The sequence below is a fragment of the Pygocentrus nattereri genome, chromosome 1, assembly GCF_015220715.1.
Source record: "Pygocentrus nattereri isolate fPygNat1 chromosome 1, fPygNat1.pri, whole genome shotgun sequence".
Classification (NCBI taxonomy): domain Eukaryota; kingdom Metazoa; phylum Chordata; class Actinopteri; order Characiformes; family Serrasalmidae; genus Pygocentrus; species Pygocentrus nattereri.
This window is the reverse complement of record NC_051211.1, coordinates 52467461-52490457: the sequence shown is the minus strand read 5'-3', so window position 1 is coordinate 52490457 and position 22997 is coordinate 52467461. Positions and strand designations below refer to the sequence as shown.

Genomic DNA, 22997 nt, shown 5'->3' with positions numbered 1-22997 from the left:
CAGCCAGAAATGAACCCAACACCATTCGCCAAACTAAACGGACTGTGAGAAGCTTTACAGACCGGCTGGAACAAAACAACATTAATACTGATCTGGAATAACTAAACTGAGCTGAACTTGATATTGCGTTGGTTTTATGGCTCAGTCTAATGTGGAGTTTTAAAAAGAGTTTCCTCAAAAATTACTTTTTTAAAATGACTAAAATAAGTCATAGTCATGTAAAAACCACACACTTAGAAATACTGAAATGAAGTTATAGTCATACAGCTGAGGCAGACAGATCTCTTCAGCAGAAAACAGGCCTAACGTTTGCATGTATGGGACAGGAGGAACTTCTGGCCCAGGCACAGACGGTGCACTGCATAAAAGGGTTTTTTGATAAGGTACCTGGAGCAGCCTGAGAAACACTGCCTGCACAACAACAATATGAGAGCCAGCTAGCCGTTAATGAGAAGACTAGATAAGAACTGGCAAAAGCTGGTCTGTGAGCCAAATTAATGAGGAAAGTGCCCAAGGCCTTGAGGAGGTCAGAATGACTTGATACAGAAAGGATGAGAAAATTATATAAAGAATATTTCTTAAGAGTGGTGGGAAATAAGGGTTGGCAAAAGATTTGGTAAACCAAGACATAATGGGAAGCAAAAGGTGATTCAGGGACATAAGGGAGGGGTGGGATGTAAAGAAGGCTCTGTGAAATGGGATATAAAGAAGGATGCTGTGTGATGATCTTTGCATTTGGTTGTCTGGAAACCATCTTGCCACCTGAAGCTCAATAAACGAAGAGGGACTCTTCCTCCCTTCCACCAGAACTCAGCGGCTCAAGTCTTATTCTACTTTCTTTTACTTTTGGTTGAAGACTCTTTTACTTTTGCTTATTTTTGACAGTGATTAGACAATAATTAGAGCAAAACCTCAGTACAGAACAGTCTTAGTATTTAAACCTCATATGTCGGGACTTTGGGCAAGGAGAAAATAGCTCTTGGTCCTGACACTGATCTGGTCAGACTCTGAAGATCAGACCACACGTTTGGCAAATGGTATTGGGGGGTTGTGTGTTACTCCCTCTCGTGTTCTAATGCTTAAGCATGACCACCTGGATCAGCCTTCATCTGTAAGGCAATGAGAGAAAATTGAGAGGAAGGCAAGACGGGACTCCATGTGACTACAACTAAACTGCTAATACTCTATAAACATAATAAACATGACTCAGTTCAGTGTTTTGGCATTATTATTATGATCCATAACATCTTATGAACAGTAAAGTGAAAGTCACTTTACCAAAGCATCAGAGATAATATACATAACTCTGTCAGCATGTTGTCACCACAGTGATTTATAATTGTCTTATGACCACAAACATAACCTTCACTTCACTTAAGAGGCAAAGAGAAAATGTCATATCAGTGTCATAACACTGACAGAACGTCATACAAATCTTACAAGCATAAAGATGACACTCACTGTATTTAAGGGGCGGAGAAAACTTACCAGCGTCAAAGCATCTCTTTAAACGTGTTCACGTTTGTTTGGATTTGCAGCCTCACTTCATAATCAACATGTGTTTGACACACCAAATTTATGAGAACTGCTTCTTATTAAAATAAGCCTTTATTGAAATGTATGTAGCTTTACGTCGGCTGTCATGAAAGATTCATGCACTTGTCATGAAAATGAGCCACAGTAAAATGTTACCAGTTACATCAACTGATGAGAAACCTTGATATTCATAAAAGGTCTCAGGAGAAGTGCTGATCTAAGGGCCGATTCCTTCTTACTTACAGACAACCTAGATCAGCATTCCTGCTCTATAGATACCCTTATGAATATGGACCTTGATCTAAGATCAGTGTTATACTCTGAGATGTTTGATAAATATGGGTCCAAGACTAAAATTCACCTTGAAGCAGTTGAGTAGCCAATATCTCAAGCATACTTTCTGCTCTGATCATTGAAGGAGGACCTCAGTAAGAAGAACTGGCAGCTGTTCTTCACGGATCAAAATAATGTCACAAACAAAGAACGACATGAACACAAAGACTGTGCTGTGTGCCTCACAATTTGTCTGCCTGAAAAAAGTTTGATTCCCTGCAAAGTCTCCACTCAAGCTCTGGATGGGTTTACCTGTGTCTGGAGATCAGTGTTAGAAATATATATGCTGACAGAAAATCTCAAGCTTACAGATTTCAGTGATGTAGTGTCGTTCTCTTACCTGTGTGCCCTGAGGTCCGATTGATGGGAAATAAGTCACAACCCTAAATAGGAAATCTTTCAGCTTGCCAAAGTTATTGGTGCCGATGCTCCAGGACTCGTCCACCAGAAAAACAATGTCTGCTTTCATCCTGCCACAAACTGAGACAGACGTACAGCCCACACTTTAATAACCAGCATCTCAGGACTGCCGACGTACTGTCCACACTATACTGGTCTCATCAATGTTCAGATCGCGCAGTGTTAAAATCACGGTTTTACACTACATTTGGGTAAAAATTACAGTGGCTATTTTACAGTTAATTAGAGAAATACTGAGTGAATTTCAGTACTAATTAAAGAGGGAATTCTACAGATTTTCAAAAGTTCTGCCTAATTAAATAGATAAGATGTAAAAAAAGTCACTCGGAGTGGTTTGGTGTGAAATGCTCTGTTCTAGAGAAACCTGGCAATCCAGATTTACTTACAGTGGTCGTGACAGGAACCAGACATCTGAAGAGCTTAACGCCTCTAAAACCTCCCAGACAGTTATTATGTAAAATGGTTATAAGTATGTTGTCTAATGCCTGAGACGTCGTTTTACAAAGGTTTTCAAAGGATTTGGTCTAAAACCTATATTTGTACAATACTTTCACACTGGAGAAATAAATAAGAGGCTAAACAGTTTTCAGATTTATCACCATTTTACCATCATCAATCTTCCGTATAAAACTCAGAGGACTCGTGTAGCTTCACTGCTGGTTCTGGATAGCAAATAAAATGGCAATATTTGTCTTGTAGTCATGGCGACCCCTGGTTCCCATCACCACCAAATATCACCACCATCAAATAACTGAATGACTTTCTATACATCTACATCTCAATGATTTAATTGAGCGGAAATTTAGAAAAGACAGTGAATTCCCCTTTAAGAGCAGCCGGAAAGGAATATTTGCTGCAGAATTGTTTTAATGAATCTAATTCATCAAATGCTTTTTATCTTGTCTTTCCAATATATGTTTAAATATCTATGTCACATTTACAAAACATGCAAAATGATCATTTTTAAGCGCCTGTTGCTCACAGCTCACTGAACAGAACAGGAAAAAAGCCCTGAGAAGTGATGCCTAAGCTTCAGCTAAAGTACGAGCGTTACATCAAAGGTTTCTGATGAACAAGAACACATCAACCAGAATCTGTATATACAAAGCTTTCGTTTAATGCTCAGTAACTAACCCATCCATGTTCTGCCCACAAAATGTGCTTTGCCTTGACCACCATTGTCAGATTGGACAAGCTTCACAGAATAATGGCAAAAATAACATATTTAGGTTGGAATTTGTGTGTTTATAATCAACATATAAGATTGATTTTCAGGTTTTGGTTCATTGAAGCAAATAGAAAATAGATGGAATAGATGGACAATGACAAACATCAAACATTATCTCAATCTTATATTAAAAAAACTTCACTTATCCTGTGATATTTCACTGTTGTCAGAAGAAAATATCTCCGAAATGGTAAGTTTCCAGGAGAAGGAAAAAAACTACTTTTAATGTTAGTCAATGGAACCAGAATTTTTGCTGAGTAATTTTGGGCTGTTTCTTTTGGTCCATTCATCATGAAATTTACACACAATATAAACAGCAACAGGCATTTTCAAATTATGTCAAAAACTGGAAAACGGCAAAAAAAATTTTGCTATCTTTATGTACGTCTGTCAATAGCTGATATACAAGAATGCATTTAATTATTGATCAGATGTAGCAGTACAGTACATTATTAAGCATTATATTAAGTCATTAGGAAAATCTGTCCAATGGCCAACTTTGTATCACCCACCCATTTTTTTTAATCACTGCTAAAATCAGACAAAAACAGCATAAGTAGTTTGTCATGTTTGGCTCAAATAGCACAAAAAAGCATGTTATGGTTACCGCATGTGCACATATCTCTACAACAAGGGGGCGATTTTCCTGCTTGTGGCTTATAGAGAAAGCGGACTGGCTCGGCTTATCGAAAGGCGGGACTTTCCCCCCATAAACAGACATCATGATGAGTATTACAAGCTTTTCCTTTCATATTTCAACCAGTGACCTGCCTCCTCCTTTATAATGTCTCTGTATTAAATCAATATATTGGTGCTGCTGGGACAAAACCTCATATCTCCAAAATTTAAAACATGTTCCTAACTTGTGGAACTTAAACTAATGCAATCTCCCTGTATAAGCATACCTGGCCCTGGTGGAGGAGTCTCTACAGAGAGAGTGCTTTGGTCGTTCACTGTGGTGGTCAGCAGGGTTAAAGCTTGTGCCGTTTTAGTGATGGTCATGTCAAGTTTGGCAGCAGGCCTCAGAGTAGTGGTGGTGGACTTGCTAGTTTCCTTTCCAGCGGGCTTCCTAGCTGAACCACTGTGAGATGTAGTGATGGTGTGGGCTGGAACAGGGCCCAGCGTGGCGGCCTGGACAGGAACGAGACGGGAAGACCCCACTGTAACAGAATTACACACATAAAACATTTCAGTGTGTCCACGTAGCACATATTCTACAGATAACAGCACAGATTAACAAGCTTCCTCTACTGTAAAGTACACCATAGTGAGAATAAGCTCTTACATATCCTTTTGGTGATGGTTGTCACGGGGCCCTCCACCTCTCCATACAGCGGCCGAATGGTGAAGATGTAAGTTCTTCCATACTGCAGATCTCTGATCTTATACGAGGTGAAACCAGGGCCCAGTATGTCAGTGGTAGTCTCGAGCTCTGCATGGGTCAAATATTGCAAGGCAACTAATTGACATGATAATAATAATAATAATAATAATATATAATAAACCCTCATTCATTTTAGTTATAAAATCTCTAATTGCTTTACACACAAAATATGTAAAGCACTGGAAAGATAAAAAAAGAAGAAAAACATCTTAATTACAGGCAGGAGAAAATGACCAACAACACTTCTAGGATCATTTCCTCCTGATTGCTGTTTTTTTAATCATCTGCTTCATTTGGTTATTGGGTAAAAATGGAGAAAACATTAAAATTGTCTACTAAATCTACATTATGTAAGCTTTAGGGATTTGGAGACCTCTCTGGTGGAAATGTGTAATTGCATGCTACGTGCAGAAGAATATTTTATAATGTGGGTTGCTTTTCTGACCCCTTTCCTCAGTAGATGAGCCTGATGATTGCAAGTGTGTTGAAAGGGAATTCAAATAGAACTGAACGACGTGAAAGACGTGTCTTTGTATAATGGTGATTTTGCATTTGAGACCTAAACATCTCCACCTCCCGCCTCGGCCATTGTTTACAGATGGTCTTTACCAAATTATCATTTGTACTGACAGTCACGAAAAATACCAAGACTATATCCACACGTATGCACACTCACAACATGATTCTGAGTCTAATTTTTGTATTTGACCAGGGTCCTCTCTGTGTGCATGTTCTCCCCGTGTCTGCGTGGGTTTCCTCCGGGTTCTCCGGTTTCCTCCCACAGTCCAAAGACATGCAGTCAGGCCAACTGGACATGCTACATTGCCCCTGGGTGTGAGTGTGTGTGTCTGTCTGCCCTGTGATGGACTGGCGACCTGTCCAGGGTGTATCCTGCCTTCTCCCCAGCGACCGCTGGGATAGGCTCCAGCACCCCACCCCCACGACCCTGAGGGAGAAGCAGCTTAGAAAATGTGTGTGTGTGTGTGTGTGTGTGTGTGTGTGTGTGTGTGTGTGTGTGTGTGTGTGTATCAAAAGCTCAAATAAGAGGTTTACAACCTGTGGGCCACGACCTCCCACTGTTTCATTTAACCACATAAATTTGTAATAATATAATATAGTCTAATATAGACATTTATTGAAATATAATCTTAATAAATTACAAGTATTGCTGATTATTTGCAGAAATAAAACCTCCTATTTTTATCAAGCTCAGTGAGTTTTCTGGCAATAAATGGTTATTATGATCCAGAGGCTGGACCATGTAAAAGTGAAGCATCCACCGTATCTCAGACAGAGAAAACCAAGCGTAAACCAGAATAAAGAGAATACAGCAGTGAATATCTAGCGCCGTGCTTTACCTGCATGAGACTTCAAAACGAATAACAAGTCAAGGTCTGTTTTATTTATTTATATGGTGGGTTTTTACAACAGGTGCCTAAAAGTTTTGTATAGACGGTTGCTATTCCTCCACCTCTGCTGCTTAAACAACACCTATGCGTATAATTGAAGCTCGTGGGGGTCCTCACTTACAGCAAAGTATTTATGAGGTCTAATCCATGTTTCTGTGAGGCACAGAGCATTAAAATCATGATCAGTAATAATTTAAAAACAATGGCCTTGGATGTAAGAGATACAAGAGATCTCATGTTAAGCAGTTCTAGTTTTAGACCAAAGGTGCTGTCACTGCAAACTAGTTTAACTGGTACTGATACTGATGGGATTAGTAGAGCAAACTTTCCAAGGTTGTTTTATTCAGGGAGTGGACACAGTCTCAACTGGGTGGAACCTATGTGGCGCCTCAAGGCAGCTCACAGACGGTCTGTTATTGTCTGTTTGTCTGCTGCCTGACCCTGGCCCTGGTTTGTCAGTGACTGACCTGCACTGATGACTATCTAAGAGACTACGTCCCATGCTACAGGAAATGAGAACAGCACCCCCCTGCAAGGGGTGGACACCATCCCTACTCAAAAGACCTGGCTTGCCCTCAAAAGTAGACCAATTATCTACAAATCCCACATTGTTTTCTGAGCACCACTTGGACAACCAGCAGTTGGCAACCATAATGTGCTGTAGATTTCGGTGCCACGTCAAACTGGGATGGGGCCAGAGCATACAGTGGTACCGGACATCGTCTGGGCTAATTTACACACCTCTGTATTGTTATCTTTAGTCATTTCTGACTGCTGCAAACGAATAACTAATGCTCTGTGCTGTTTACACTTGCCTGGAGCAGTGGGCAGCCCTATCCACAGCACCCGGGGAGCAACTGGGGGTTAGGTGCCTTGCTCAAGGGAACTTCAGTCATGATCGAACCAGCAACCTTCCGGTCAGAGGGCTGGTTCCCTAACCTCCAGCCCACAACTGCCCCCTAGTGTGCGTGTTTGTGCTCACTAGTGTGTATGTGGTGCTTCACTGCATGGAATGCATTCAAATGCGGAGGTGAAATTTCCCCGTTGTGGGACGAATAAGGGTCACTTAAGCAACTTTCCTCTCTTCAGTCTGACACCCAGCTTCTCAGTAGCTGCCAAAAAAGTTTTAGGTGAGTCAGAGAAAAAAAGCCTGATCAGGTAAATCTTCTTGTGGACCGGGTCAGCTTTCGTGGTTGTTTTTGTGGGCTGCGAGTTGGAAAAGGTCAGGAACCCCAGGCTAAAATAAAACACATGCTTTTTCTTACTTAGCAATAGATTTGGTAACGTCTTTGGCAACGCAGTAGATTCCGTGACGTGGAAAAGTGGGAAGAGAAATGAATAAGTGGCTCCTATACACTATATAGGAAGAGTGTGTCTCATACCTGATATATGCCTCCAGGAGAGAAGGTACGCTGAAACTCCTGTAACGCTGGTCCAGTTCAGTGTAGTGCTGTCATCAGTCGTGTTCAGAGCACTGAAACCGGTCACTTTAGGCAGGTCCACTGTAACATGAAAGCAAACCGGATCAAACAGCTCAAACTAAAAAAGCACAGTAACTCATATGAATCTATTAAAAACCCTGTGTAATAAAGTTGCTGTTCTTTAGTAGCTATTGCATCACTGTCATAAGGAAACCTTGTAAACCAATGTTTTGGTTAGTCATGCAGCCACGCCACTCGTGCCCTACAGAAACAGAATGGGCTGCCAAAATGCATTCAAAATGCGATTCATTGTCATTTCTGCAGCAGCAGTTCGTTTAGAAAGTTGTTCAAGCAGAAAATGCATCCCACCACAGTGTCATTTCCATCTGCAGTGCACTTTTGGACTAACCGGAGGTTTTGGGAAAACTGCAAATCTGGCAACCCTGTGTGATGGGGGTATGTCATGATTGAAACACACGTACATGAAAAAGCAAGCAGTAGTTCTGGTTCCTGCAGCTTAAAATCCCTTTGAAAAGGAGATAAAAGCACTGTTGTCCCTTGTGTACCCAGCCATACGGAGTGAGGAGGGGAAATGAGAAGTATAAAATTTCCATTTTGCGTTGCTGTCGATTTGCAGTCTCTTGAGATGACTAACATTACGCATTCATCATCCTATGGAATGAACCCAGTGCTATGATTGGTTGACCTCTTCTTCTTTCTGTTTTGTTTTTTGGAAGGCTGCTGGCTCTTGCTGTTGCTTAAGCAGTAGAACACGAGAGCGAGTCACACGAGAACATCACGGCTGTGATTTGGACGAAGGCACAATAACACACTCCTCGAGGCATCAATTGCTCTTATACAACAGTTACATAAATGAATAAACTGGCCGTGAACGCGGTGTTTAATATGTTTTAATGTTCAGTTCCTTCCTCCTAATTACAGCTCCTTAACGAGCAGCTCGTTGCTACGTCAGAGTAACGAGCTCCGCCCACTCGCTGCTCAGCCGGCAGTTCGTTCTCCAGCTCCTTACAATAAATTCCCAAACTGTCATCACCACTGAGCAGCTTTCCTGTTTTTATTGGGTCAGTTTTATGGCTCAGTCTGATTTGCTCAGACTCTGAAGATCAGACTCCACGTCTGGCGAATGGTGTTGGGTTCATTTCTGGCTGATTCCAGGTTGTTCAGCTGTTCTTCTGTCACAGCTGCCGACTGAAAAGCTGCTCAGTGGTGACGACAGTTTGGGAATTTAGCGTCGTCTCGTCTTCAGAGTCTGACGGAATTGGCCGCCAGTCAAATGTGATCTTAAAAGTGTCCCTTTCTGTTTGTGGCAAAGTAAGAAGCACTTCAGCAGAGGGATACTGTGTTTGTGAAAAACCCGTGATGTTCTGGTGAAATAGCACTGCGGTTAGAACGCCTCTCAACCAATCAGCTTGCGTGGCTGGAACTAACTGCTGTATAAATTTGCCTACTGCACATCCACAACTGAACTCACAGCTTTTTGTGTAGAGTGATGAACTGTATCAGCATACTTTGATGTCAAAATCGACAGACCAGTTGTCCACACAAGTTAGGAAGTTTGCTTGCTTAATCTCAGAAGCAAGCTCTGTATGGGTAATGTAAGAAAAACGGTACATTTGGAAATATGCATGTACTGTTTACCGCTAGTAATAAAGTGGTCATTTTATCAGATTATTCTTGTTTGAAGGGGCTGGACTCACAGGTCCGCGCTGTCACTGTAGCAGAACTGCCTTCTCGCAGCCCCACCACTGACGTGACCTGGATCTTGTAGGCAGAGCTGGCTGGCAGTCCAGTGATGGTGTAAGACGTGATGGATGAGGAAACCATCTCACTTTTCTCTTCTCCTCCTAAGGAAGTGAGGGACAGCAATAATCAATGGACAATAATATGCTTATGGAAACATGAATCAGTGGAAGTTAGAAGACGTAGTGCGCACCATGAAAAGGGCTCCAGGTGACTTTGTAGCCAGTAACCCCAGGTGTTTTCCTCCAAGCCAGGGTGAAAGAGTTCATGCCAATATCGACCACTTTCACTTCCCTCACTGTCTCAATCTGCTCTGAATCAGTCAAGGCAGCTGCCAAAAGAAAACAGACCAAATTAGAACAAATGGAACATCACAAAAAATGTGTAAATGTATTATTATCTCACAAAAGTGCTAAAACTGCCACCTTAAACTGGCCTCTCTGCTGTAACGGTGCGGACTGGCTGATCCTCACTGCTAGGCATTATATTCATTGCAAAATCACAAATTGTAAAATATCCCTATAGTGTAAAGATTATTGTGGTTGTATTTATAATGACGATATTGTTAATTCATCACAATTCCCATATGCAATATAATCCATTTGCAATTATATGTGTGTGTGTGTGTGTGTGTGTGTGTGTGTATATATATATATATATATATATATATATATATAAATACATACACACACACTCGCCAGCCACTTTATTAGGTACAGTTCAGTTCAGTTGCTTACACAAATAAAGCTAACACAAATACCTAATCAGCCAATCACACGGCCGCACCTTACTGCATTCAGGCATGTAGAGGTGGTCAAGACAACTTGCTGAAGTGCAGACCGAGCATCAGAACGGGGAGGAAAGGGGATTTAAGGGACTTTGAACGTGGTGTGGTTGTTGGTGCCAGACGGGCTGGTCTGAGTATTTCAGAAACTGCTGATCTACTGGGATTTTCACGCACAACCATCTCTAGGGTTTACAGAGAACAGTCTGAAAAAGTTCCTGTCTCCTTTTCTCAGTGAGGTTCTTCTTGATCAGCTACACGTCCTTTCAGACCCACGGCACTGAGTGGTCTCCTCACAGTGGAAGGATGGACAGAAACACCTGTAGATGTTTTCAGATCTGAAGCAGCTTGATGTTCTCCTCTCTCTCAGAGATGAAAGCTTTAAGCGCTGTTTATCTGATGGGGGCAGTTTTGGTGGTCTACCAGGTCTTCCAGGTGGTTGTTAGGAGTCACACTTTCTCTATAGTTTTTAATCAGTTTTAATCAGTTCTGAAACTTTTGTCATTTTCTTTTGCCTTTCTCCATCCTCATGCAAGTGGATTATCCCATATCTAAACTCCTGAAAGTATCTCTTTCAGTCATTCAGTCTCATGTGCATTTAAAGTTTAGCGTGGGTTTGTGTAGAGTAGCGTGTAACACCTTTGCCTTACACACTGTAAACGAGGGTTCAATCCCCTGCCTGGGTAAGTACCCTACACTAAACCAATAAGAGTCCTTGGGCAAGACTCCCAACACCACCTTCACCTACCTGTGTAAAATGATCAAATTGTAAGTCACTCTGGATAAGAGCGTCTGCCAAATGCTGTAAATGAGAGAGAAATGGGAAGTTTGGGTAGTTGCTTGTGTGAATGTTAAGGTCTCTTTGAAGGAGAACACAATGTGACTCATTTGGGAACTGCTTTTGTTGAGAGGATGCAGCTGTTACTAGTTGGGCGATTGGAAGATTTACAATTGCAATAGGTTCTCAAACATAAAGCAAAATGAAATACTGATAGATTTGATATTAAACTATCAGTAAGGATATGGGGCAGTCGTGGGCTGGAGGTTAGGGAGCTGGCCCTGTGACCGGAAGGTTGCCGGTTCGATCCCCAGGCCGACAGTCCATGACTGAGGTGTCCTTGAGCAAGACACCTAACCCCCAACTGCTCCCTGGGCGCCATGGATAGGGCTGCCCAACGCTCTGGGCAAGTGTACTCACTGCCCCCTAGTGTGTTTGTGTTCACTAGTGTGTATGTGGTGTTTCACTTCACGGATGGGTTAAATGCGGAGGTGGAATTTCCCCGGTTGTGGGATCAAAAAAGTATCACTTATACTTACGTACTCAAGCCATACTTTAAGGGTTATGAGTAATTTCCTGTCAAGTACATGTTTTATGTTTGTGTACCTGACACTGAAATATGAATAATGTTTACGTCATGACTGTTTTGGCTGGAAATTGAATAAACAGAGTGATCTCGGACTGTATCATGAGCACAGCACAGCTGCTCATACCCTGCATTCTGATTCATGAACATCCAATCCTAAATTTAACTACATAAAACTGTTAGCTGTAGTCATTATTCACTATGTAAGGTACAAATAGACGGTATAATCCTCTGATACTATGTTATTTTTCTCCTCTGCTATTGATAGAAAGCGTGAAGTGTCTTGTTAAAAATGTTGCATTTTAGATGAGAATAAAAATGGGCTTAGTTGGGGGCCGCTGCTTTTCACAGTGAGCAGCTCTGAAAAAAGTACAGATGCTTCAGTGCAGGACGAGATGATAACAGTCATGCTGACAGCAGTCACACACAGGGAACTAAAGTTAAAACACACGCTGCCTAGGACAGCTGCAGCTTGAACATAGGGGCTAAAAATACAGGAGCTGTCAATCAATCAGCCGATATCAGGCGTTGCTGTGGGAACAACAGGCGGAACCTGTCCGAATTCTTCCTTGTCTGTTCCTGAAACCCGCAATTAACTGATCAGCCATTTCCTCTTATGGGTTTGTTAAGTAAGAGCTGTCACCAAGTCATTCATCACGCACTGATGCGCACCGACTGATATGCAACTTGATATGTGGAGGAGTCTATGAGGACTCCGCACAGAATAGAGGGCTCAGTCAATCAGCCAAGAGCTTTAAATATGGGATCGAATTTGGGCTTAATTTCCCAAATGTGTGTCAAAAATCACGTCCATTTTTGATCATTCTCTCCCTGCATTTGCCCCCCCCCTTGTTTGTTCTCCTCTGCTTGATGATACTCAGATCTACTTGCCCCCACCCCCACCCCCACCCCCCCCACCCCAAACAACTATGGTCCCTTTGACTCACTTTGTATGTGGCTTGAGCTCATTACTAACTGGATTACTGACTAATTTTCACTCGCTTGCTTTGACCAAATGTCTGATTGTGGAGCTTAAATCAGCTTCTCCAGGTGAAAAGTTGGTTTTTGTATCTTTTCATAACCGAATGGTTTAAACCAGAGCAGTAGAGTAAAAGCCTGGAGGCGAGACGAGGTGTGTGGAGTCAGTACAGCTTAGAACAGATCATTTCAGTGGATTATGGTTCAGTTATGTTCCCTGACTAAAGGGACTGGGATGGAGCCCTGAGGGTCCCACCTCAGAGACAAGAGTGGCACTGCCCCTTTTTCTGAGAGCGTACCTACCACAATTTCACCACTGTTTCACCTGTAAGTGTTGAATTCTCATGCTTGTCATTACCTGTCTGTTGCGAGAGAGAGATTTCCGGCCCCTCTGTATTGCCGTAGAGGGCGTGGATGCTGATGAAGTGAAGCCTGTTGGGCTGGAGACGAGTAATGCTGTGCTGTAAAACACTGTGGTCCAGATAATGGTGGTGTGGACTTACTCCCTCTGAGAGACAAAACACAGAGGTTACAAGTGGGTTTCACAGAGAAAACCAGCAGAGCTGTTGCAATCAAAATGTATATGATATGAATTAAAGGGCTCATATCATGGAAAAGTTTCATGGAAAGATTTCACTTTTCTGAAATCTAGGAGCTTAAGTCATAAGTAAAAAGGTTTCGAAACAAAAGGTTTTGAATTCTGTGATGTCATGAGAACCAATATGCTTACATATATTCACCTATTCAGCCTACAGCAGTTTAAACCTGCCCAGTCAAACAGGCCATAAGAAGTGTGTCAGCTCTTTTTGAATGAGGAACAATACAGGGCAGCCAATCAGAACAGAGCTCATTTACATATGATCTTTCATATGCCTTAAAGGCACCTGTTTAATTCAGAGGGATAAAGAGAGGTTGGAAGATGGTCATGTAAAAAGAATTGTGACTGTTTTTGGTGCATTAACCCCTTAAAATCCTACAGAGACTTCAGTGCAAACTGGCTGAGCTATTCTTAGGATATAGAAGTGTGTAAGAAAGATTTAGGGCTTGCCAGTGGCCACTGGCCATTTAAGGCGTTAAACAACATAAATTTTACGAGTGAATCTCAAGGGAAAAAAATAAAATACAAGAAAAAATGTAGAATATCAGCCTTTTAATTCAAGAAATCAAGAGTTTCCAACAAGATAAGACATAAAAGGATAGTTTTATGTCTTATCTTGATAGTTTTGTGTCTGCTAGCTATAGTAAGATGTCCTGTTTTCATGAAATACTTGCATAGACATGCTCTTCAAAAGGTGCACATCAGTCAGCTTCAGCTTTACCTGAGCTCCAGGTCAGTTTGTATTCCGTGGCTCCTACGATGGGGCTCCACTCCACGTTGATAGAGGAACTGGTGTAGGATGTCACCTTGAAATTAGACACATAGCCGAGGGGAGCTGGGGACAATCAGGCAGAGGGCAGCAGATTGAGGTTCAGCTATACTGAGACTAAACCCCTCACTCTATTCACTCACTGCAGAATACCTGAAAGGGCTGTACAGTAGGGAGGCGCTGGTACGAGAACTATGGGCCGATTGAAATATCCGAAATTTTCTGATCATCAAACTTGCAGAAAAATGCAACTTCTAAGTGTGTTCCCTTGCAGAAGATGTGTTAACTTATTTTCACCCAGAAAATCAATTAAACATTATTATATGACTGTATTTATTGGGCAGAACATTAAGATGTTGCTGGGCTACTACACTAAAATGTCTGTACTGTGTTCATTTTACTGTATATGTAATCCTCTATACACAGTCAAATACATTACATTTACGGCATTTGGCTGACGCTCTTATCCAGAGCAACTTACAGTTTGACCATTTTACACAGGTAGGCAAAGGTGGTGTTAGGAGTCTTGCCCAAGGACCCTTATTGGTATAGTGTAGGGTGTTTACCCAGGTGGGGATTGAACCCCAGTCTACAGCGTAGAAGGTAGAGGTGTTACCCACTACACTAACCAACCACACATAATGTGAAGAGAAAATACATTTCGCTTTCATGATGATCCATAAATATGTACATCAATTTCTACATTTTATAAATGTTTATGTATTAGCATCGGCAGATTTGTACATTACAAATATCAGATATTGGCATTGGCCCACAATCCCCCTATTTGGTGCATCCCTAATCAAGATCATGATCTGAAAAGTGAGACTGTGTAGATCAGGGGTTCTCAAACTTTTCCACCTCAAGGCCCACATATTTATCACTAATAAGCATGAATGGCCCCAGGGTGGTGGGGGGTCATCTTTGCTTTAAAACCTCTTGGATGCTGACACAGAAAACCTGAGGATTATGACCTGAACAATAGCCTAAGTGTCAAATTGACTAATGTCATGCACTGTTAGAAGTAAAGGTTCTGTGCAGGTACATTTCTCCTTCATCGAGGTACAAACAGTGTAAATGTTCCCTCAGAGGTTCTACAGTGGTTCTAAGGTCTGATTGTGGAGCTTAAATCAGTTTCTCCAGGTGAAAAGTTGGTATTTGTACCTTTTCATAACCGAATGATTTAAAACAGAGCAGTAGAGTAAAAGCCTGGAGGCGAGGCGGGGTGTGTGGAGTCAGTCCAGCTTAGAACAGATCATTTCAGTGGATTAGGGTTCAGTTACATTCCCTGTCTAAAGGTACTGAGATGCACCCTTGAGGGTTCCACCCCAGTGGTAAGAGGGGGACTGTTTAGTAATTTTAATTCTGAGAGCGCAGAATGTCCTCAGGAGCATCTTCTCAGTCTAATGAGGGACACCTACACTGATCAACAAGCCAGCAGCGACCTTTTTTAGATTTAATCTAATTCCAAACTTTTTTCTGTTTGAGTGCATTGTTGACATTAGGGCTGTTGTAGATTTTTTTTTAGCACAGTTATGTACAATACATAACACAGAATATATTATTTTAGCAGATTAGACTATCAAAAGCTTGTTTTATACCAAAATTTAAGCGTAACAATGGCAACCCACTGTTTATGCCAGTTGCTTGTGAGTGAATGAGTGAAGCGCTGGTTATTAATATTTGTTTACTGTGTAATATTTATGTCTTATTATCACATGAATTCTTTTTTCACTGACTTTTGCAACATAAAGTGCTACCACAGGCCCTCTAAAGACCACTAGCTCCCCCTCCCTATAGGCCTGAGGACCACCAGAGGGTGCTTTTGTGGACCACTGTTTGAGAAACCCTGGTGACCGGCACAGGGCATAAAACAGACAATCAGAGAGATTTGGATGGGCAATGGTGAACCGTGCTATAGGCACTGTGTGTGTGTGTGTGTGTGTGTGTGTGTGTGTGTGTGTCTGAGTGCTTACAGGTCCTGAAGGTTGCAGTAATGCCAGGTCCCACCACAGAGCCGAAGAGCACATAGAGGGAGATCACATACTCCGTGTCATAGACCAGGTTTTTCAGTACATACTCAGTGGTGCTGCTGTTCAGAGCCAGCTGCCTGGGACGGTCCCTTCCAACAAATTCTATAAAGTGCACACACACTCGGTTATAAGAACTATCGTCACTGCCTGCTATTTTTAATATGTCCCTTTCCGGAAAAACTCAGATAGGCAGGGAACACAGGGATGAGTTAAGAGTGAGACGTATACGACATGAAGGCAACTTCAAATGAAGACTTAATTATACACGCACAAAAAAAGTGAAGCGATGTGAGGTGAGCTTGGCCATCTCTGATCTTTCATCTTGTCTTGATCAATCCCCTCAACTCCCCCTCCCTCCTCCTCCATTTTTTCTTTTTATTTCTCCTTCCGCCCTCTCTCTCTGAAGCACAGGTCCTGATTTAAACTTATCTTTATGCCAGGCCCGTAACTGTGAGTCACCGCGTTTTACTTTCTTTACTGCGTGTCCACAGGTTGCTCGTTTTATGTGGAGGGTAACAGCACGTCAACACTGACAGGCGCACGGGCTGCCGGAGCTTTCTTCAAAGGCTCTCTTTTCAGAGGGGGGATTCAGAGGTGACAGCAAATTCGTACTGTGGTTCCCCTTCCTGTAGTGCGGACATGCGGTCCTGCATGTATATGGACAAACTCTTAGTACTGAGTGATATGGGCTTAAATTTATATCATGGCGTTGTTCAATTTTCTGATGGTTTTCATAGATAGATAGATAGATAGATAGATAGATAGATAGATAGATAGATAGATAGATAGATAGATAGATAGATAGATGTGGATAAGCCCATGTCATTATTGCTTTCAGGTCTTAATTTCAACAAGGCTGAAGCTGCAGCTTTATGTTTGTAACTGGTGCCCCTTTTAAGATGGAATGGAAATTTCAAATAATATCTCAATATGATATGCGACTGTTATCATGATGAATTAAGCCATAATACACTGAGTATATTACTGGTATTGTAAGTTCTTCTAGTACTCCACATGATTGCATGTACACTATATAGACAAAAGTACTGGGACTCCCCTCCTAAGTATTGAACAATAGATTGATAACAAGTGGATAAAATTAAGCACATAAACTTACAGATAAACACTGGCAGTAGAATGTGTGGCACTGATGAGCTCAGTGACTTTAAACATGGCACTGTCATAGGATGCCACCTCTGCCACAAGTCAGTTTGAGAAACTTCTGTCCTGCTAGATCTGCCCCGTCGACTGTAAGTATTATTGTGAAATGGAAGTGTCCATTTGTGTCCAAGTGTCCAAATTAAGACCTGAAAGCAATAATGACATGGGCTTATCCACATCTATCTATCTATCTATCTATCTATCTATCTATCTATCTATCTATCTATCTATCTATCTATCTATCTATCTATCTATCTATTTTTCTACTCAGTAAAACCAAATCTTGTTATAGATATTGTGATGGAAATATCTTCAAGTATCAAGATGTTACATTTTAAGCATATCGTCTAGCCTTAACAAGCAAAAACAGAGATTTTACTGTGTTACCTGCTGTTGGACCCCAAGCCAGTCTATACCCTGTGGCTCCAGGAACAGCATTCCATGAGGTTACAGCACTGCTGGTGCTCACAGCAGTGGCCCTCAGGGTCTGCACTGCACTGCTCTCCACTGAGAAAAAGACAAAGAGTGAAAGAGAGTTGGACATAAAGAGGGATAAACAGAGAGAAGGAGACAGTTACACAGACACAGAGGGACTTATTTACTCCGAGACAGCTGCTTCCATCTCTTTTTCCTAAGCTCACTGTGTTTTGATGTTGTGCACTCCAAGATCTCCTGATCTTGACATAATTGCTCCTTTCTTGTAAGAGCTAAAGCTATTCGAACGAGTGGTCTTCTGTCACTTACGTGTCTTTGCCTTGGCAGAGGTGACAGGCCCTTCAATGTCCACAAAGATGGGGTTGATAGTGACCGTGTACTCTGTGCCAGGATGAAGCCCCTGTACCATGTAAAAGTTATAGTTCTCTCCCAGGTTGACGCTCTCTATGTGGCCCTCTGGAAACAGAGGAAGATACTGCATGTAAGAACATGAAGTCCTTGGCTGTGATAATGACTCAGTCAAACCCCTCAAATTAAATTTTTCAGACCTACAGCTCAAAACAAGAATCTCCTTTTCCATCGACATTCCAGCTCGGTGAAAACATCACAATTAGAAAGTACTTAAATGAAATTGTTCACGTCGGATGTGATCATTATGAGCTTTCACTATTTGGTATTTGTTATATCTACAGCGGTATGCAACAGTTTTGGCCCCCCAGTCAAATTATATGTAGTTCTACCTTCATTTTTTTAATGTGGAACTAAGTTAACACATCCTCTACAGCCCATGTGACAAACTCAAGGCCAGATCAGGCCCATGACACAGTCCGATAGGGCGTATATTATTTTTTTTAAATTTTCTTTTCGTATTAGTGACAGCGGCACTACAGTCCCCATCATGCACTGCAACAAAGTGTGCATTCTGACCCCCTTCCCCCACAGCAATCTATGGGTCAGTAGTTACACAAAAGGAAAATATGTCTGGTGTCTAGTTCAAGCAGATAGGCAATTAAAAAAAAAATACTTCAAACACACACACACACACACACATGCACACACATCTTCTAAGCCGCTTCTCCTTCTGGGCCGTGGGGGCTGGAGCCTATCCCACCTGTCACTACCTAAAACAATTTGGTTTTATTTAGAGTTATTTTTTAATAGGCATTCATTGCCGATTTTGCTGGTGCAGTTTTGGCGTATTGTGAGTAACATTGGCCCGTTGGGTTCACGGCAAAACGTTGAGTAAAAATGAAATAAAAACACAATAAAAACCCTTTTAGTGATGGAGCTTAACACCCATGCTCTACAGGAATAGACTCCTGCACATTTTAATGCACAATTATTATTCATTCGCTGAATTTAACATAAAACATAAAACGTGGCCTGTGCTAAAGATACGGCACATTACATATATAGTTTTTTTTTTCTTCAATATGTAAAACTCAGTACATAAACAGAAAAACACCACATTTAAGGGTGCTCTCTGTAGAGGACGTGTTCATGTGTGCTCAGCAGATCAGTGAGTCCATTTATTCAGGCGATCCAATCTGGCTGGTATTTATAACCCAGTGCTGAGTACCTGAAGAGGCCCAAGTGATTCTGTACCCCGATGCTCCTCTCACTGAGAGCCAGCGAGCCTGCACTGTGTCTGTGGTGGCATTCTGCACCAGCAGCTGCTGAACAGGAACCAGTTTCACTGCAACGCATAAAGCACAGCAACAACTATGGTCACAAATTACATTCGGTAGAATACAGAGCGAATACACAATGATGCCAGCTCCTTACAAAAGACTTGTACACCACACACTAATTATATGGATGGGATTAAATGTTACACTGCCACCTAGTGGTGAATTCCCCATCACTGCATACTACTACTACTACTATATACATGAATAAACAGTCCGATTTCATTATACAGCTTTACTGGTAAATGAATGAACTGGCACTGATAACACAAAGACTCCCAAGTGGACCCTTTGATGATACATGACTCTGTGGAAAGAAAGAACAATCACAGTTATATGCAAAACGTTGGGCACCCCTGGTCAAATGATAAAGTGAAAGGAAGTGAGCACATCCTCTTCAGAGAACACACTTCTGCATATTTTAGTGCACTGTTACTGTTTATTTGCCAAATTTAAACTACTGAAAATATATATAACGTGCAAAAAATGTGGCCTGTAATAATTTGTTTTTATCCAATATGCTAAACTCAGCTTATCAGCACAAATTAGTCACTGATGTTTGCAGAAGAATGTCATATTTTTCTTTAGAAGGTGTGTTAACTTATTTTTACTTAGAAAATCAATCAAATATGTAATTTGACCAGGGGTGCTTAAAATTATATGCATATGACTTTAGACGTTCAACAGTAAGAGAGAGAAACGAGACACTCAACTGCCCTCGTCCATTTTTGTTGACGTAAGATATGACTCGACCCAGTTACAATAAATAACTATAACTATATAAATTAGATGTTTAAATGGCATTTCAGGGTTTGTCTTTCTTTATTACGCATTAAATCATTTAAAGTCAACATGTTGACTTGCTGGAGGCACAGCCAGATGTACGATATGGGTGACCTGGGCAACTTCTCTGGGGCATCCAATGGCCAAAAGGTAACAGTACTGCACAGTAACACGTACAGTAATGTGAAAAAGTTGGAGAACACCCTTCGTTTATTTAATGTCCAGTATAAAAAGCCATTACAACATTGGATATAAGGAGAGAAGAAATTTAAAGAGTCAAAGGAAAATAGTATACTCCAAACAACCTTGCAAGACCTGGTAGACACCAAAACTGTCCGCATCAGAATCAGAATCAGAATCAAGCTTTATTGGCCAGGTCTGCTGCGCATACAAGGGATTTGGTTTTGGTTACAGGAGCTCACAGAGTATCAGACAGACATTCACATATAGAGAATAAACACACACACACACACACACACACACACACACACACACACACACACACACACGAGCTCACAGAGTATCAGACAGACATTCACATATAGAGAATAAACACACACACACACACACACACACACAGGAGCTCACAGAGTATCAGACAGACATTCACATATAGAGAATAAACACACACACACACACACACACACACACACACACACACACACACACACACACACACACACACACACACACACACACAGGAGCTCACAGAGTATCAGACAGACATTCACATATAGAGAATAAACACACACACACACACACACACACAGGAGCTCACAGAGTATCAGACAGACATTCACATATAGAGAATAAACACACACACACACACACACACACACAGGAGCTCACAGAGCGCACCTTCAGACAGACATTCATATATAGAGAATAAACACACACACACACACACGAGCTCACAGGGTATCAGACAGACATTCACATATAGAGAATAAACACACACACACACACACACACACACACACACAGAGCGCACCTTCAGACAGACATTCATATATAGAGAATAAACACACACACACACACACACACACACACACACACACACACACACACACACACACACACACACACATATCTGTAAACCTTACAATGTGCAAAGTATGAGTCTAAAGTTAAAGTGCTGAGTGCAGCAGCAGTTAAAGTGTATAACTGATGGCCACCCACTGCACACCATCATCATGGACAGGAGGAGCAGGTTTAGTGGCAGGTTGCTGTCACAGAGCTGCTCAACCCACAGATTCAGGAGATCCTTTGTCCCCAGAGCCATCAGGCTCTTCAACTCTTCCCAGGGGGACCAGCAGAGAAGGGGTTGGGGGGGGGACTGAATCTGAATCTCATGCTTATCCTGTGTTTATCTATTCATCTGCACATTTAGACAGCGTTGCTGCACATATTGCACTTTCTGTGTACCTCATTGTGCATCTTGCACATCTAGACACTTTATTTGGTACCAATATATGCACATATTTATTTATTCATTCTGTGGTCATTATATGTCATCCCCTGTAAATTCTTGTACAGTCATCATTGCACTGCATCTCTCATCTCAGGATCTGGTTTTTTATTCTTGTTATATGTCTACACCCGTTTACGGTTGCTGTATAGTGTTGTGTGTCTGCTACTGGCTGCTAAATTTCCTTCGGATCAATAAAGTATCTGTCTGTCTGTCTATAGTGGCAGAGAAAGGGATGAATGAGGGTTAGCCCTTAAAGCTGACGTGCTTTCACACTAAATATTTTACTTTAAATTATATTTCGCTGTTGAGGCTTCTGTGTAATTTTCTGTTAAATAATTTTTTTTTTTTTTTTCTGACACCAAAAAAAAATTAACTTGTACTTAATTTCTGTTTTGGAAATCACATGAAAGATGGGTGGTCTCTAAACTGCACACAGTACTGCACACGTTTAAAATGAATTGAAATATCTGGACATAAAACCTGTGAACGCATTCGGTTTGCTTCAACTGGATTCACATTCCAGGCTAGTGAGTCTCTGTTTAATAAACCAGCTGCAAATAACTAATAAGCATCATTATGCAAAGGTAGGTAGTAACTAATTACATTTACTCAGGTACATGTGCTTAAGTAAAATACTGAAAGACCTTTTTCAAATCATAATTCTTTTACTTCTACTCAAGTACATTCGTGAGTAAAGGAATCTACTTTTCACTCAGTTCTATTTTAGCCATTTATGTGTAGTTACTACTTCCTTTTTGTGTTGGTGAGAACATCTGCACTGCTTTGTGGTTGATCACATCTCTGACTATTTTCCTGTGCTGATAGACGCTGGAATTACTAAGAAGTTAAGCTGCATCTCTATATATTACTCAGCACTTAAGCAGCTTTTGACCCAGTACTTTTGTTCTTCTACTCAAGTTACTTTTTGAGAAGGTACTTTTACTTGAGGTGACTTTTTATCCAAGTATGAATACTTTTATGTTTTTATATTACTCATCTGTTGACAGATGAGGTCAGGCAGGAGGCTCCATGGACCATGATGTTTGCAGATGACATTGTAATCTGTGGGTAGAGTAGAGAGCAGGTGGAGAGGTGGAGGTTTGCACTGGAGAAGAGAGGAATGAAGGTCAGTAGAGACAAGACGGAATACATGTGTGTGAATGAGAGGGAGGCAGGTGGAAAGGTGAAGATGCAAGGAGTAGAGGTCGTAAAGATGGATGACTTCAAATATCTTGGGTCAACCTTCCAGAGCAATGGACAGTGTAGAAAAGAGGTGAGGAAGAGGGTGCAGGCAGGATGGAGTGGGTGGAGACGGGTGTCAGGGCTGATGTGTGACAGAAGGATAGCAGCAAGAGTGAAAGGGAAGGTCTACAAGACAGCAGTGCGTCCTGCTATGATGTCTGGTTTGGAGACTATGGCTCTGTCTAAAAGACAGGAGGCT

At 41.5% G+C, this 22997-nt stretch overlaps 1 protein-coding gene across 1 annotated transcript in view; it reads right to left on the bottom strand.

Moving 5' to 3' along the window:
- The window catches only part of col7a1l (collagen type VII alpha 1-like), a 114753-nt gene that overhangs the window by 56713 nt on the left and 35043 nt on the right, over positions 1–22997 (bottom strand). Inside the window, exons 10-21 of the mRNA XM_037540289.1 lie at positions 19194–19310; positions 17924–18070; positions 17567–17686; positions 15962–16120; positions 13938–14051; positions 12977–13126; positions 9686–9823; positions 9450–9596; positions 7693–7812; positions 4803–4949; positions 4423–4677; positions 2210–2349 (exon numbers count right to left, since the gene is read on the bottom strand). Of these exons, the coding sequence (XP_037396186.1) occupies positions 2210–2349; positions 4423–4677; positions 4803–4949; positions 7693–7812; positions 9450–9596; positions 9686–9823; positions 12977–13126; positions 13938–14051; positions 15962–16120; positions 17567–17686; positions 17924–18070; positions 19194–19310 (1754 nt within the window). The remainder of the gene's footprint in view (positions 1–2209; positions 2350–4422; positions 4678–4802; positions 4950–7692; positions 7813–9449; positions 9597–9685; positions 9824–12976; positions 13127–13937; positions 14052–15961; positions 16121–17566; positions 17687–17923; positions 18071–19193; positions 19311–22997) is intronic.